This window comes from Triturus cristatus, chromosome 10 (assembly GCF_964204655.1).
Source record: "Triturus cristatus chromosome 10, aTriCri1.1, whole genome shotgun sequence".
Taxonomy (NCBI): Eukaryota; Metazoa; Chordata; class Amphibia; order Caudata; family Salamandridae; genus Triturus; species Triturus cristatus.
This window is the reverse complement of record NC_140593.1, coordinates 1248202913-1248220252: the sequence shown is the minus strand read 5'-3', so window position 1 is coordinate 1248220252 and position 17340 is coordinate 1248202913. Positions and strand designations below refer to the sequence as shown.

The 17340-nt window shown below is 45.3% G+C and overlaps 1 protein-coding gene across 2 annotated transcripts in view; it reads right to left on the bottom strand.

The window, feature by feature from the left end:
* WDR45 (WD repeat domain 45) overlaps positions 1 to 17340 on the bottom strand; it is a 114162-nt gene that overhangs the window by 73840 nt on the left and 22982 nt on the right. For both annotated transcript variants that reach the window (XM_085629927.1, XM_085629928.1), the window contains exon 2: positions 13942 to 14016. In XM_085629927.1, the coding sequence (XP_085486053.1) occupies positions 13942 to 14016 (75 nt within the window). The remainder of the gene's footprint in view (positions 1 to 13941; positions 14017 to 17340) is intronic.

Sequence of the window (17340 nt, the reverse complement as noted above, 5' to 3'; positions counted from 1 at the left end):
AGCGGGAACCGAACCCCGGGCAAGTGAGCTATTAATAAGCTCCGTGATCGTGGGAATGATGGCGGGGGTAACAGTTTTAAGGAATCTCAAGGGTACAGGGTCCAAAGGTGATCCGCTTTTCATTTTGGTCAAGGTTGCTTCTACCTCGTTACAGGTTACTGGTCTAAATGTCGCAAGTTGAGGGCGTAAGCTGCTTCCAGACTGGTTGGGGGGTGGACCATTGTCCGTATAGCTAAAGGGACATGAAGGAGGAAGGGATGCTAGGATACGGGCAATTTTGTCGTTAAAATAGGTGGCTAATTCGTCACTTCGGTCCACGGGGGGGCTATTGGAGGGCGGAGTGGTTGTTACTCTCAGAAGCTCTTTGACAATTAGGAAAGATTCCCTGGCTGAATTAGTGGATTCTTTTATCCGGGTGTCATAGTGAGAAGCTTTGGAGCGCCTAATAGCAGTTTTATATAATCTGACTGAATTTTGGTAGGCTTCCTTGCTGGTATGCTGCCAGTCTTTCCTCCAAAGTCGTTCGGCTCTCTTACAGTTTTTGCGTAATAGGCGAAGTTCCGGTGTATACCACGGGGCAGAGCCTGGTTTCCCATTTTTGTCCTCCCGAGTCCTAAATGGGAGTACGAGATCTAGGGAGGTAGTAATCCATTCGAGTACGAGATCTAGGGAGGTAGTAATCCATTCTCTATATTTACTGTCGGCGACATCTGGGTCTTCTGCGTAGGCAGGGGTGGTTGACTTTAGGATCCTGGCCCAATCTTCAGTGGGGAGCCTGGACCAGGCCCTGTCCCTGGTATAAGTGGGCGGTTTATGAGGTTTCCTAAAAGTTCCCGGAAGTTGGAAGGAGACTAGAAAGTGATCCGTCCAAGGGAGAGGAAGGGACTCACTAGCTATCATAGTGAGGGAACTAGTGAACACAGGGTCCAGTAAGTGACCCTTAGTGTGAGTAGCTCCAGAGTTTAGAAGGCGGATGTCAAGGGCCGCCAGATCAGTGATCAGGTCGATAGCCCCTGGATCTGAGGGGTCGTCGAAATGAATGTTCAGGTCTCCTATTATCATAAAATTAGTGATGGAGTGGGCTTGTGTAGTTACTGAGTCCAGGAGAGAACTAGCAAAAGGACCTGGATGACCAGGGGGGCGGTACACTAGGATCCCTGAGAGAGAGTTAGTCGGGTCTAACTTGATTGTAAACTGCAGGCTTTTAGAATCAGGAATATGTGCGTCATTAGTATTGCAGAGGAAATGGTCCCGATGAATAATGGCGACACCACCACCCCTACCTAAGGGACGAGGTAGGGACTGGATGAGGAAGCCCGGTGGGGTTGCTAGCACCATATCTGATTCTGAGTGGGAAGAGAGCCACGTTTCCGTCAGGAAAAGGACGTCTATGTCATGGTCTTCTATGAGGTGGTTAATCAGCGTCGCATGTTTAGGGAGAGAGCGACAATTCAGCGAAGCGAGTTTGAGGGCTGAGAGCTTGGAGGCTCGAATAGGGAGAGTAAGCTGGACTGGATGGCAGTGAGTACAGCTGATGAATGGACCATTCAGGTCGTGAATATACTCACAGGAGGGGGTAATGGGGGGTCTGAGACTTAGGAGGTCCCGACGAGAGTAGCTTACCTTCGGGGCAGCTTTATCCAGCAGGGGTTCTGGCCCTGGGCCCGGCCGTGCGCGGACGGGCGCAGACGGGCTTGCCTTTGGCGCGCCGGCGGCGCGCCGGCTGCGCGCGTCCGCTGCGCGGCCAAAGACACCGTCCCATGATAAAGGGGTGGTGGAGGGCGTGGCCGAGCGTCAGGGGGCGTGGCCAGGCTCGAGGGCTTGTCGGGATGGCGGCAAACACCGAGGCAGCTCTTCGATCAGCTGTGCGGTGTGCGGGGATACCGGTGTGCAACAGGAGTGACGGTGAGTTTTAAAACAGAACAAGTTAAAACAAAATTACAAGTAAAACTCCCGGCTTCCGCCTCAGGAGACAGCAGCAGTACAGGCCTGCAGCAGGCCTTGTTTTTGCTTTTGTGAGAGCTCGAGCATCAAATCATTGGCTTGTTCCAATTGCTGTTAAAACTGAGGACCCTAAAGTCATTTATATGTAAAGGAAAAGACAAGGTTAGCTCTTCAGGGAAGAGGACATGCTAAGTATGCAAAGAACCCTTGCACGGAACAGAGTGCTAAGAGTAAACGTAAGCTTCAGTTACATTTCTGCAAATGTCGTCATATAATTCTAAGCCTACGATATGAAAACCAGCTCAGGTTAAACAGTATATCTTTCATTCCCCATCAAAGGGGCCAAATGTGACATAAAACATAAACCAGAGCATAGAGAAGCCAAGCTGACGTGCAACACAGAGGACCAAAAGGTGCAAGAAGATATACCAGAGGAAAAACAGCTATCCGGGTGTTCGAGAATACCTGAGGCGGCTGATGTTATATCAAAACCCAAGCAATCAAACACCAATCAAATGTTTTCAGTGCATGGCTCCCAAATTTGGTACACCAGGTTTTTACCGGCATTAAAAATCTTCAAAAAGCATTGAGGACATGAGGCTGTTCCCAGACTAAAATGGCAGCTCAGAAAACAAAGTCTAGTTGACATTCTCTGAAATTCAAATCATGTCAGCCCTCTGGAAGCCTCCTATGCCGATCAATTGACACTTCATGTTCCAAGTCAGAAGGCTCTCCCTATACAGTGCACCCAGCGCCCTGGCTAACCACAAGATCAAGTTTCAGACAGTGTGCGAGATCTTCATAATAAATTATTGAATGCCACAAATGCCCTTCTAAATTGATAAATAATGGTTTAGAGTCCCTTCTGCCAAACAGGAACACTTGTAAAAGGTAAACTAATGGGTGAAATTTCAGCCAATGACAGCAGTGCTAAGATAGCAAGGTGGATGTGTCTTCCTCATTCTGCTGATGCTTGGACGGTCATGCTAGTCCCATGCTATTTCCAATGTTCACTCTGCTCCTATCTCCCATTTTCACTTTCACTTTTGGCTATGCACATCCCTTGCTTGTTCTCGACTCCTCTACTGTTTTTGGGGAGTTTACTTCCTGCTCTTCTCCTTACAAAGACAATCCACTTTTAACTTCAGTGATTGCCACTTCGCTCCATGGCTTGCAAACACTCAGACAGAATTAACAAGAGTCCCAGTAATGAGTTAGGGGACTACTGTAATATCACTTATTCAGGCTCTCAAAAAAATTCACCAACAAGAGGCAACAATTGCAAAATCATGCAGTCAAACTCTACCTTGACCTCCAGAAACGTGCTAAGCTGGCCTTGAAAGCTCTCTGCTTTCCCAGTGGAAACCTTGATTATATAAAAAAACAAGCATTTGCAATGCAATAGGTCTCGCATTTACGCAAGTTTAAGCTATTGGAATTGTAAATGACAATGCCTGTTATTTTTGTTTTTTAAAACATAAATAAAAGGCATTGTCATTTACAAGGCCAATAGCTTAAACTCGTGTAAATGTGAGACCTATTGCATTGCAAATGATTACGTTTAAAACTGAGCACGGTGCCCCTTCAAGGAAACAGCATTTGTTTTGATTTTTTTACTTTAACACTGAGCGCAGCGTCCTTGAAGCGGGTGCCACGCTCAATGTTAAAGTAAAAAAAAAAAGAAACCGAGCGCGGTGTCCTTGAAGCGGCACCGCGCTCAGTTTTAAAGTAAAAAAAAACAACAAAAAAAACAAACAGAGCGCGGTGTCCCTGAAGCAAGCACCACGCTTATAATGAAAGTTAAAAAAAAAAATTCAACAGAGCACGGTGTCCCAGAAGTGGACGCCGGGCTCAACTCAACATGAATGTTAAATATAAATAAATAAAGTGAGAGCGGGGTCCCTAAACCAGGCGTCGTGCTCATTAAAGTAACAAGCATTTACAATGCAATAGGTCTCGCAATTACATTATTTTGAGCAACTGGCATTGTAAGTGTTTTTGTTTTTTATTTTTCCCTTTGTGAAGCATTAATTAAATGTTGTAATGCAAAATGGCAATAGCTCATTTTGTTGTAATTGAGAAATCTATTGCATTGCATTTGTAGTAGTGCGAGTTTTGTATTGCACATGGTAGTGGCTTTTATTAATGGTTTTTATCACATTAATTTAATGCATAAAAAATGTTAATACTTACTCTTTTTTGAATAAGGACAGTGAGTGCATATTACAATCACTGCAGATGTAGGTACGATATTACTATTAGTGCATATACAGGTGGGAGCTTAGTATCCCTGTAGATATAGGTGTGTGCTTATTATATGTTTAGATAGGTGTGAGATTACAATCACTGCAGATGCAGGAGTGAGATCACCATTATTGCAGTTATAGGTGTGATATTACTGTCATTGCAGCTATAGGCGTGATGTTATCATTATTTTTGGATAGGTGTGAGATTATTATCACTGCAGATATAGGTGTGAGATTAGTATGACTGCAGATACAGGTGTGGGGTCACTATTATTTTAGATTGGTGTAAGGTTTATGTTTGCAGTTTTAGGTGTGAGATTACTGTTTTACTCTATTATGTGTTTTGTGAGGACGTTAGTTTAAATGTCATCTTTTCAGTAATGATGGTTTGCTTTGTGCTAGCGGCACATGTGATCAGAAAGCTCCCAGAGATGGCCATTTTTTTTCTCTTCCTTCAGATTTCCTTCTTACTCCTCACAGCTATTTTTGGAAGTAGAGAAAATGAGTTTTTAGGAGTAGGGAAAAAAATACTCACCAGCATTAGTGAGCTGCCAAGGCAGTTATTAAAAATGAATTGGCTTGTAAATGATGGTTCAATAGCACAATAAAGCAGCCCCCTCTTTCCCGCCTTTTGTCTCACACCTTTATGGTGCTTTGGGGATTATGTTGCACCCCACAATTTCTTGCCCATGTTCTGCCCTGCATGAGGGGGATGCAGCAGGCTGGCAAGCCTTCAAAAGTAGCCCTCCCCTCTATAGTTTATTGGTGCACATGCCCCTGCTTGTGCTGGGGGATGCAAGGGTGAAGGCTCCATTTCCACCATACATTGTTGACACAGCATGTTGCATACTTCTAGTGCGTGCTTAACTTCTTGCAAACCAGTTCCCTTTTTGGCAGGGACCAGAGATGGAAATAAAGTTTATGTGAATTTTCAAGTAAAGAATTTGGGATTAGCGTTTGATTCAATGTAAGCACTAGCCCCTTTTTCCCCAATTTATCGACCTGGGATTGAAGTGTGCATCAGCTTTACCAAAAACGTGTGACATGCGCTGTGAACTTAGAAATCTATAGCACGTGCATGGACCCTCCAAGTTATCCTACTGGCTTCCATGATGTGCCCATGCTGTGGCCCTCCAAGACTGAGGAAAAGACGTTTTTGCCTCAGAGGGAAATAACGGGCAGTTTACCGCAGAGAGAGACATGTATTCCAAGGAGTGGCTCCTATGACTTTGATTTTTTTTTTTTTAAAGCAAAAGAAACAAAAAAAACAAGCATTGGCATAGCCAATAGGTCTCGCCTTTGGGACCTTATAAGTGTTTAGCCATGCAACAGTTGCATAACTAAATACTTATAAGGTCCCAAAAGCGAGACCTATTGGCTATGCAAAGCGGCTGTGTGGCCGCGAAAGTGAAAGTGATCGCGATCACACATCACAGCGGCCGTGAAAGTGAAAGTAATCGCGGTAAAGCGCGGCGCGTGCGCCCGCGCACATGCACTGTAGCTCTAGGCTGGCCTGGTAGCACTTTTTGGAGCCCTCTCAATAAGTTTCGCCAGACCAGCGCATGCGCTGGGTCAGGCGAGACCTAAAAAAATCATAGTCTCTCTCTTCAATCTTCAGGATCAAGTGGGCAATCTCACTATTTTTTTTTTTATTAAAAGCTAATATTTGGATAATCCTTCCCTTTTCTGTTACAATCGTGCCTTTTATTATTTCTTCACAATAAAAAATGCATTCCTCGAGAATGAAAGTTTGTTCAGTTTAAAAAAAATTTTGCCCCAGGGCTCAAGAATTTTCAAACTGGAAAAGGCAAGGAACATAGAAAATATACAAAAAAAAGACAAAAACTCGCTCTCTTAAGTACAAATAGGTAAGGAGACCTCACTCAAATCCAATGATACAAGTTTTGAAGCTCTATGTTTAGAGGCCGGCTATTCAATGGGCACACTATAGGTTGTTTCTCGTCCATCGAACAACTGAAATGATTGTGCAGCCCACTTTGGTTTGGCCTTGGAGTGCGCATTCAGTCATCTTCTTTTGTCAACACGGTATGCAACCATAATCATAATTTGCTCTCTGTAGATTCGACTGCTCAACAGTAGCATCCTGGGTATCATTTATAGCGTAAATTCATGGGTACATGACATCACATTCTTACATGCACGTGTCTTCAGAAAAAATATCAATCCGCAAACCAATTAATTAGCAGAGATTATGCTATACAAGTATCCGGTAAAATAACATACAGTGTTGACCATGAATTAGGCACTGTGCGTTGAAGCAGTGCTGATGCTTGACGCCCTGCTACTGTATTTAGTTATAAACAGTGATATTTTGGATACAAAGCCCTGTCAATGTACACAACTCTACTGTAAAGCTGTGGCAGGTAGAGTTGTTCTTTCTTCCGGTCTACACAGTAAATTATTGTGGTATAAAATACCACGTACGTACTCATAACTGTACGGTGAACACTTTTCGTTATGGGTTAGACCTGCTCCTGACCTTCGTGCTGTGCAGTAAATCAGTGCCCAGCATAACTAAGTGTATTTGTGCTCCGTGTACAGCGAACCAGTATTAGTGATACAGCGCTGCACTTGATCGCAGAGTCTTACAGTTAAATAAGTGCCATTTATTCAGAGTTGTAAAGTGCAGCAGTATCAGGTAAAGTGCTTCCCATGTATTCCGTATAGATTGCTACGGCGATGTAGATGCGCTTGATACTGAACACTGAAACAATGTTGATTTTAAAAAGTGATATCCATGTTCTCCCTGTTGTACAGCACAAAACTAGCAGTGTATACAGTGCTGTAAAGTAGCATTATAATATATTTCGTTCACCACTAGCACCGTACTTGGCCCTGTACACTGGGCAGCATGGGATACAGATGGCAGACTATCGTTGTGCTGGACAGAGAAGCATTATTGGCTACAAAGTGCGGTACAAGTAGTACACCAGAGTATATAAAGGCAGCAGAGTGCAGTAAAGCCTTGTTAATTAATAAAGAGATTCCTGGGTACTCTACTTTGAACTAATGTTCTCGCGTCCTCGCCACTGCATGGTTCAATGCGGTCCATACAACCAGTACTGTGTAACTAAGCAGCGTTTTCTAGCTCTGTGCAACTATTCAGCTCTGCTGATTTAAACAAGGCACAGTCCAGGTACTCAGTCATGGCTGCTTCCATACCGGCTCCTGGCCCACCCGCTTAAGTTCCAGGTTTCAGGGCCCCTCCTGGGCCCCTGGCACCGCCCCTGACCAGAGGACCCAGCAGGACATCACCACGGCAGCCACCCTCAGTGTTCCGGATCCGGACCCAGGACTCAACTACCCTGCACACTTCCGTGTCAGGAGCCACGCCCACCTCTAGAATGCAGCGAATACAACCACACCCACCTGCTTCTAAAGTCACACTTACTGGCCGAGTAATCACGCCCACCCCTGCTCAGACCCAACCACTCATACTTTGGAGACACGCCCATTTGTTTAAAGTCACGCCAATCACATTTAAGAACTATACTCATCCGGATAAAACAACGCCTACATCTTTATATTCGGTATACTTCCCCTTTTCATTGCCCACTTAAACCCCCTTCTAAGAAAACACGCCCAACCCAGTTCGAACTCCTAACCAATGCCCACCCCTCAAATCCTGTTTGAGTCGCGCCAAACCTTTTAGACGACTCCAAGATCAACCACCAATCGAAACCTGCAAGGCCACGCCCATATTTACATTTGCAAGGTTGCGACAGTAGGTCTCTCTGCCTATCCCTGAGCCTGATTCATTAAGATGGTATTTGGGTATTTCTTTTGTCATAGCGGCGCATTCAGAGCAGCAGTCGTTGGGATTGCACTGAGGCACTACATCGCAACCTTTTGAAGACATTTTTAGACAATGTTTTGGGAATTTGTTAATTTGCACCAGAATATTCCAGGACTTTATCAAAATAGCTAATACGCCACATAGACTGTTTCTAGGTCTGGGGTTAGCTGTCCATGCTTCCGAAAAACCCTGTTTCTCAACTGGCACAATCGAAGACCAGAAACTCGAGGCTAACTAGGGAGGCATGGAGTGGAGGGGGAGCGAGAAGGGTTGATTATCGTATCAGAGAGCTGTGCGTATCTCGAAGCTGTCTTATAATCCGCAAATGCAGCAGCCATCTTTTCAAGGACATGTTTTCAACGGATGCCCCGGGAAACTCAACCACGTTCTTTTTATGTGTCACTTTACTAGCGTACAAACAAATGCATTGAATTTTAACCAGTTTTGCTCATAATATAAAAGTTTCAACTATTGGAAGTTTTTACTTTATTTTTCACAGTTGTTACTTGTATGATTTAGAGCGCTCTAATTCCCCAGTGCCATGCATGAGCAGCTCACCGTCTGCCTTAAAGCAACCACGGGCGTGAAACACACCCCTCTCTCTTACCTTGGTACGTCGGGAGCACCTCGAAGACTGGCGTTAACTGCAGCAGAAACTGCAATAGGAAGCAGAGGGCCGCCTTCCCAGATAATATCTTCTCTTCAGACCGGTGCTCCAGTCAGGAACAAGCGCTCGCCATGACTTTTCCGTTTTTCTTTTTCTGCCATGTCCTCGCCTGCTAAAAGGTTTCTTGTCTTTATGGGGCCATGTGTTTGGCCCCATAAAGATAAGAAACCTTTTGCGACGAACGCAAAGCAGGCGAGGCCGTCCAAATGGGACGGTCGAAAAAGCAGAGCGAATACGTCACAAGGAGCTCTTTTCCAATGGCTGGCCACCGTTTACCAGAAACGGTGACGCCAGCCAATGGAAAAGAGGGGCGGGGCTTAAAGCCCCTTACAGAAAATCCCTGTTAACATTAAATCTCGCCAGCGAGACTGCACGTGCGTGCAGCCTATGCCAGGCGAGATCTAAAAAGCATACAATTTAGAGTGCATAGCGCTGCAGCCGCCATTGTCCCCATCAGTGCCCATTATCAAAATAGTGCTCACCCACCAGATAAAGCCCACCGTGTAACAAGCCAAGTAAAAGGTCCAGTCCTTATGGGCGTTAATAAAGGCGGTACCAAGCGGGACTAATACACCTCATAATCAAAAGCCAAAAAGCCAGCATTTTCGAAGGACAATGACGCAAAGCCTATGACAAATATTGGGAGAGAGGACAAGGCTTCCACAGTATACCCTACTACAGTATGCCTCGCAGAGCGAGGAGTACATGCGTGCTGCCACTAGGCTTGACCTAAAAATATTTGCTATATCCACAACAGACCAAACAACGTTCAAAACCTAGAACCACATTATATTTCAGCCAAGAAGCTTTGATAGGGCAATCTATATTGCATCCAACAACTAATTTTCAAGCAATAAAACAGTGGAGACACGTCAATCGGAGTCCAGTGACCCAAACTCTGGAATTCCTTGGACCCCAGCCCGAGAGCCGAATGTAATATTTCCCATTCAGAAAACCCACAATACTGAACTCTGTAGTCAGGTATTCCTATGATTATTGGCTTTGACAGAAGCAGTAATCCAAAAAATAACCCTAACAAGCATTTACAATGCAATGGTCTCGGCATTGTTAAAGTTAGAGCTATTGGCATTGCTCATGACATTATTTTTGTTTATGTTTTTGTTTTTAAAACATTTAAAGAAACGGCATTGTTATTTACAATGTCAATAGCTTAATCTCTCTCAAATGTGAGACCTATTGCATTTGCACCCACACACAGAGCCACCCACACAAAGCCACCCACACTCACAGAGCCACCCACACAGAGCCACCGACACACACACACACACAGAGTTACACACACACACACACACAGACAGAGCCACCCATGCATAGAGCCACCTACAAACTATAAAATGGTTGGGGGCGGAACCCCAAGAAATCTTGACTGGCTCAGAGGTTTCCAAATGGGCAATAGCTTAAGAAACACAAATGAAACATGTCCGTAGGGATGAAAAGCAAGAAGAGGACTTGGGGACGTGGGCAACCATGCTTACTGATTTAAGAGAACCATAACAGGTGTCCACTGGGGAGCCAACATTATGATGTGCTCGAAATGCCTTAGAAGATTAGGACAGAGGATGGTAGATTGAGACCGGATGACAGTTGACACAGGGGCATGGTAACTTGCCTACACCCGTTACGAAGTTAAAATTGTCTCCTCTTCTAGGGAACTATGCCCTAGCAGGGTAAGAAAGAGTGAGGAGTGGTTCAAAGGATTACATTAGAATGTCAGGAGGAGAAGAATCCTTCCTTAATTATGTCACATTGTTACACACTCTGGGTCGTAAAATTAAAGTCAAAGGGCCTCGATAGTTCGGATCGCATGGAGGGAGGTGTGTGTACTTCTTGACGCAGATGTTCACAGTTCCGTACAGGGAAAAAGAATAACCTCTAATGCTTCCAAAGTAAACTTGATGCAATTAAAAAAACAAATGGAATACCGGTCAATAGTAAACAAGTTCAAATGAGGGTCAAACTAGGTCCACCGACTGACACGCCCACATTGCTTTGAATGCAATATTGACGGTCACATTTCATTAGATGCAACTGAAGAATCAATATAAAGAATGGCACCTTTTACGAAACCCAAAGAAACTGTTCCTAAAAATAGTCACAGTTAACACTTTGGCTTGAATCGCAAGAAACGTTTACCGAATGCCTTCGACTTATTAGTATATGCATGCACACAAAAAATGCACTCACACACAAAAGGGATCTGCGACCAATTTGTGACTAGAACCTGCTACAGATAAAATGTACTTCAAATGTTACTATGCAATACTATCATTATAATAGCAAGTTGATTTAAAGTTATGTAATCAACATTCAACTTGTCACCATGTCTTACACAAAACAAAAACATTCTGAATAATAACATTAACTCGCTTAAAACGAAGGAGCATCACATGTACTGACTGTAATTGAAATACCAACTTACCACTTTAGTCATGTTAAAAAAAGCTAGGCAGAAAAGGAGACTTTTGCCTCAATGCAAGCCTCAACAGGCAATGAAAGGAAACGCCACTTTCTTAAGCTTGACATATTAGATGTTGCTGGAAGCGGGAATAATTAATATGGTTCTGCCAAATCTACATGCAGGGAATATTAGCAATATATTTTGAGGCTGTTGCGAACTTTGAAAAAATAAAGTCTACGGTAAAAGGAGATGGTGGGATCAAAAAGGGGAGGGGCACGAGGCATGTGGCACAGAGGCACAAACGAAACGCCTACAGGGAACCATTTAATTTTATTATGGTTAACTGAGAAAGCAACAAGCGGCCAGGCAAGGTGCACAGAGCAGGGGACTGTGCGCCCGTCAGGAGTCGCACCGCAGCGCCTGTCCTCGGAGAAGGCCAGGAGACAGGAGCTTTTGCCGGTGCACTGCAATGAAGTGTTAACGTTCCACGCGCCCTGGGAGTGTGCGCAGGAGGCATCAGTGCGCGAGCGAGAGCCCCACGAGGACAAACAACGTGTCCCTGTTCTTTTTTCCCCAAAAGCCTTTTCGTGCCACCCCTTAGTGGACTGGCCACTGGCCTCGTTTTTCACTGCATAAGAGGGTGTGAAAGCCCCGGGGAGGACGTTAATGTTGTCAACACGCTCCCTGCCGTAACATTTTAAAAATGCGCCTCGGGCGGGCTCTCTTACCTCGTCCTTAGACCCCAGGCGGCGCCGCGTCCTCCTGTCGCCATCTCCCTCGGGCGTCGCCGGGGCCGTCCAACGTGTCGCCATTACTTCATGTCGAAATGACCAGCGGGGTCCTCGTCGCCCAGCCATTTACCTCACGATCCCCCACACCTCCTTGCTGGCTCCTCCGTTTCTTTTCTGGCTCCAGCAGGAACGAGCGTGAGTCCAAAAGAGCGCGTCACAGTAATGGGGGCGCGTACACAGTAGTAGGCAGCCCCGCCCATTACCGGGGAGATAGAGGCGGAGCGCAAATTCAAGCTGTCCTGTTATCTGGATATAACTGTATAAAAGTTGTACCACCTATGAAGTATATTACACATCGTTAAAAGCCGGCCATAAACACCTTCTGCTGGAACACGCAGAGTGCTTTTCACTATGAGCCTCACAATAATGGCTCCAATGTAACCAGGTCTCACACACACAGCTGCGCTTACGGGCTGCGAGGAGCAGAGGACCAGCGGCAGATCGGCACAAACGCCTGCAGGGTAAACAAGACACATCACACAACGCGCCAGTCGGCTCTCTGATTGGTTGACAAGGTCCACCAATCACAGTGCTTATTTGGTAGTTGCCAACCAATCAGAGAGCCGACTGGCGCGTGTAGGCAGCGTGAAGACATGCTGTCTTGTGGGCGTGTAAGGGGCGGGCTGCGATAATTAGAAAAGTAGCAAAAACAAACACCCCCGAATCCGAAAAGGACGGGGCCTGTTCGGAGTGATGGACCTCTTCTCCAATAGCTGGCCAGCATTCAAGAGGCCAGCCAATGGAGAACAGGGGAGAAGAGGGGCGGGTTCAAGCCCCCCCTTCTCCAAGTCATTATGTCTCGCGAGCGAGACTGCGCAAGCACAGCCTTCGCTAGCCGAGACCTAAAAAGGGAATAAGTCACAGGAATACTATATCTAATTTTGAAAGAATCGGGATAACAAAGTCTATGTCCATCAACAGACTATGTGCAATTTCTGATTAAAGTTATTACCCATTGACGAATTCTGTTAGAACAAGAGACAAGAAATGTTCCATTGACAGACCTATCTAGCCCTACAAGGTCGATTGCTAGGTTGTGTTTTCCGGTCTGCATTTCTTAGCTTGACTTGTATGATATTGAAATATGTTAGTGGGATGTGAATGATTGTGCAAGTGGGTAAGATTTGCATTGGCGTGACTGAATTTGTATCAAAGAAATGAGGGTTGGAGAGGAGAGACCTATACATTTGTAGTGTTGTTATTTAATGTATGCATATAACTGATTGATTTAACTAGTTTAAATATATATCTATGTTGTGTTGTATATTTATAATATATTTTGTGTACTTATCAAACTGCTTAGATAAATCGATTTAAATTTTGAAATTCATTTTCTATTTATAGCAAGATATTTCCGCTTCCTTATATTCTGGGCAGGTGACTTATTCCCATTTTTTAGATAACTATTTTTCCGGACCCCCTGCCCATATTTGTTTCCCGGGATCCCTCTTCTTTTTTTGCTTTGTTGGACAGAAGCAGTGTCTGAGTAATACTAGAGGGCTTACTTTTAATTTGGTTAGACTCCATACCGCTACATGGACTACATTAGACTCCTTCAGTTCATCGTTCTGTAGTAAGCACAATACAGGTATTTCCAGAGCTATTGGAAACTCCTAAAAACATTTAGTTTTTTTTCCCTCTTTAACCTTCTATTTCTCTGCCTTCCACTCTCCCATGATTATTTCTTTCTCTTTCCTACCCTACTCCCAGGGTTCTCTCTTTCTCAATCTCCTTGTTTGATTCCTTCACACACAACCTCCTGTGATTCTTGCATTTTTTTGTGCTTCTGTCTTCTCCCTCATTATAGTTTCCCATGCCTGTCCTCTCTTCCCTTGATTCTTCCTCCTTGCTCTCTTCCTAATGTTATTTCCCTCTTGCCTTTTTCTCTTCCCATGGTTCTACCTCTCTGCTCTTCTCCCATAGGTCACCAACTCATTTTTCACTCCTATGGCCCTTCTCTTCTTCATCTCTTGCTATGGTTCTCTCTCTCTCTCCTACTTTTGTCTACTGGTACCCTCCTCTTGTACTTTTTCCAAAGTTCTCCGTTGCCATCTCACCAAGGTGTCCTTTCTCCATCAGAGGCTCCACGTTGTAGATCCGGACTCCAGTCTCCATGGCACAACAGAAGCAACCTGCAGCAGAGAGATAAAGACAGGATGGTAGTTGTGCGAGTGGTACTAATGCACTAGGGGGCAGATTTACAAGCCCCTTGCGCCACTTTTGCATCATTTTTATCATGGTAAAAGTGACGTATGGGTGGCGCAAGTGGCTTGTAAATAAGCCCCTAGGAGTTTGAGTAGCAGCAGTCTGTGCCTGGACTGGTGTTCAGGGAGGCTGAGCATGTGTTGAGATCTAGTGCCTGAGGAGGAGTCATGTGCTGGTTGGTGCTGACAAGCAACAGCAGAGATTGTTGAGATCTATTGAATGAGGAGTCATGTGTGCTGGTGCAGATGTGCAGGAACAGAGGTTGTTGATATCTACTGCATGAGGAGGAACAATTGTTACTTACCTGTAAACAGGTGGTTCTCCAGTATTGGTGTCTTTCATAGATTCACATGCTTGAATATTCCCCGTCGTCGGAGTGGGAGTCCCACGGTAAATAAAATAGCAATATATACATATATATATGTAGTAAAATATATACATAAGTAATCATATAATTAGTGCATATAGGTGTAAAACACACATAGTGTACCTATAAGAGAAAAACTCCATAGGAATACAATGGAGAGAGACAAAAGACCTTTGTAGTCTATCTCTGTCATTATGTAAGTCCGAACTCCAGCCAATCAGGCGTCAGCCCCTCTCTAGAACCTTCTCCTCAGAGCTTCTCACCTCAGATTTTCGTAGCACAAGAGTGACTGTAAAGTGCATGAGGAGAAGAGAGCCTCTGAAGGGAGGAGGGAGGGTCGCATGTGAATCTATGAAAGACACCAATACTGGAGAACCACCTGTTTACAGGTAAGTAACAATTGTTCTTCTCCAGTATTAGGGTGTCTTTCATAGATTCACATGCTTGAATATAGAATAGCTAGCAGTAACAATCACCATTGTTTCCATGCCAAATAGATTCAACATATATAGATAATCAATCTTCTTATGCATAAAAACAGTATTGAACAACTGTAACATTGTAAATGCATAATATATATGGAAACAATATGGAGGCGGGAGGAAGAGGCTCACCTTACTTAAAAAGATTGCGCAGCACTGCCTGTCCCACCGCAGCATCCTCCTCGCTTAAAGTTGCTAAGCAGTAGTGCTTAGTAAACGTGTGTCTGGTCGACCACGTAGCTGCTCTGCAGATGTGTTGCAAAGATACTCCAGCAAATAAGGCAGTAGATGATGACACTGCCCTAGTGGAGTGTGCCCTCACTGGAGACTGCAGAGGTTTATTTGCCCTTTGGTGGCAGAAGACAATAGCTGCCGAGATCCAGCGTGCAATCGTTGGTTTAGTAACCTGACGTCCTTTATGACAGCGTCCATAAGCTATAAAAAGTTGATCGGATTTCCTGAAAGAAGCTGTCTTACTGATGTAGAACTTAAGACACCGCTTGACGTCCAAAGAATGTAATCTTTGTTCTGCAGGTGTCTGAGGATTGGCAAAAAAGGTCTTTAATATTACTGGCTCATTAATGTGAAAGTCAGTAGGCACCTTGGGTAGAAATGATGGATTGGTGCGTAACACTGCAGCATCCGGTTTGAACTGCAGGAACGGAGGTTTGATGGTAAAAGCATGGATGTCACTGACACGACGAGAAGACGTTAGTGCCAGAAGTAGAGCTACTTTCCAAGTGAGATATTTTAGGTCGGCCTTGTGAATGGGCTCAAACGGAGGTCTCATCAATTGTGCCAACACAACGTTGAGGTGCCACAACGGAGGAGGACGCCGAACTGGCGGAAATTTCCGGAATAGGCCCTTAAAGAATTGGCGGATTATTCTTGAGGAACAAAGGGAACTTGATCCATCTTGCCGGAAACGGGAAATGGCTGCTAGAAAAACCCTTAGGGTTGCATGCGACAGTCCAGAACTGGCTAGGTGCAAGAAGAATGGTAGCAATTGCTCTGCCGTGGAATGTATCGGATGAACTCCGTTAGCAGCACACCAATGGCAGAATCGTTTCCATTTAAACTTGTACGTTCTGATTGTAGAAGGTGCTCTAGCCTGGGCCAAAATATCCCTACAATCCTGGGGGATGTCTAGGTGGGCGAACTCATGGTGTTCAGGTTCCATGCTGATAAGCTCAGTGAGGAGGGATTTGGATGACAAATTCTCCCTTCGCTCATGGTAAGCAGATCCGTCCGATGTTGCAGGAGGATTGGCTGGCATTGGGACAGGAGGAGCAGTTCTGAGAACCACGCTTGCCGTGGCCAGCGCGGGGCTATTAGGATCAGGTGGCAAGGCTGTCTCCTCATCTTCCAAAGAACCCGAGGTATGAGGGGTATTGGAGGAAAGGCGTACGCAAATAGATTGCACCAGTTTATCAAAAGGGCATTCCCTTGTGATTGCTTGTGGGGATGCCAGCTTGCGTAATTTCGGCATTTCCGGTTCTCCGGCGTGGCAAAGAGATCGAGTTGCGGACGGCCCCATAGTTGGAATATCCTCTCTAGAGTGGGTTGGTGTAACTCCCACTCGTGGGTCGACGAGGAGGACCTGCTCAGGGAATCCGCTAGGACATTGGATACTCCTGGCAGGTGGACTGCCGTAAGCAAGATCTGATGACTGAGAGACCAGTCCCAAATTCTTTGAGCTAGCCTGGAGAGACTTGGGGATCTTGTTCCGCCCTGTTTGTTGACATAGTGCATACAGGTTGTGTTGTCTGTCTGTATTAGCACTGACTCTCCTTGGAGCAAAGGCAGAAACGATTTTAGAGCCAGAAAAATCGCCATGAGCTCCAACCTGTTGATGTGCCAAGATCTTTGATGTGTGGACCATCTTCCCTTCACAGAGAGATCCTCCAAATGAGCGCCCCATCCTTCCAATGAGGCGTCTGTTGTGAGTGTTCTGTCCGGTGGCAGCGACAGAAAGGACATGCCTTCCGTCAAGTTGGCTGGAATTGCCCACCATGCGAGTGCTGACTTTATCTGATCTGTGACACATATCATGTCGTGGAAAGATCCCGTTACCTGACGCCACTGAGCATCCAGAGCTTCCTGGATAGGACGTGTCCTCAGCCGGCAATGAGGGATCAAGGCAATGGATGATGACGCCATCCCCAGAAATGATTTTAATAGTCTCACAGAAACTGACTCTCTTGATCTGATCAGAGCCACCAGTCGCAGCATCTTTTTGAGACGCTCCTGGGAGAGGAATGCCTTCGCCGACACAGTCTCCAGAGTTGCGCCCAGGAAATCTCTTTGTTGGTACGGATGAAGTTGGGATTTTTCCACATTTACGGACAGGCCTAAAGAGCGAAACACGTTCTGGCACAGAAGAGTGTGTTGTCGCAGGTGAG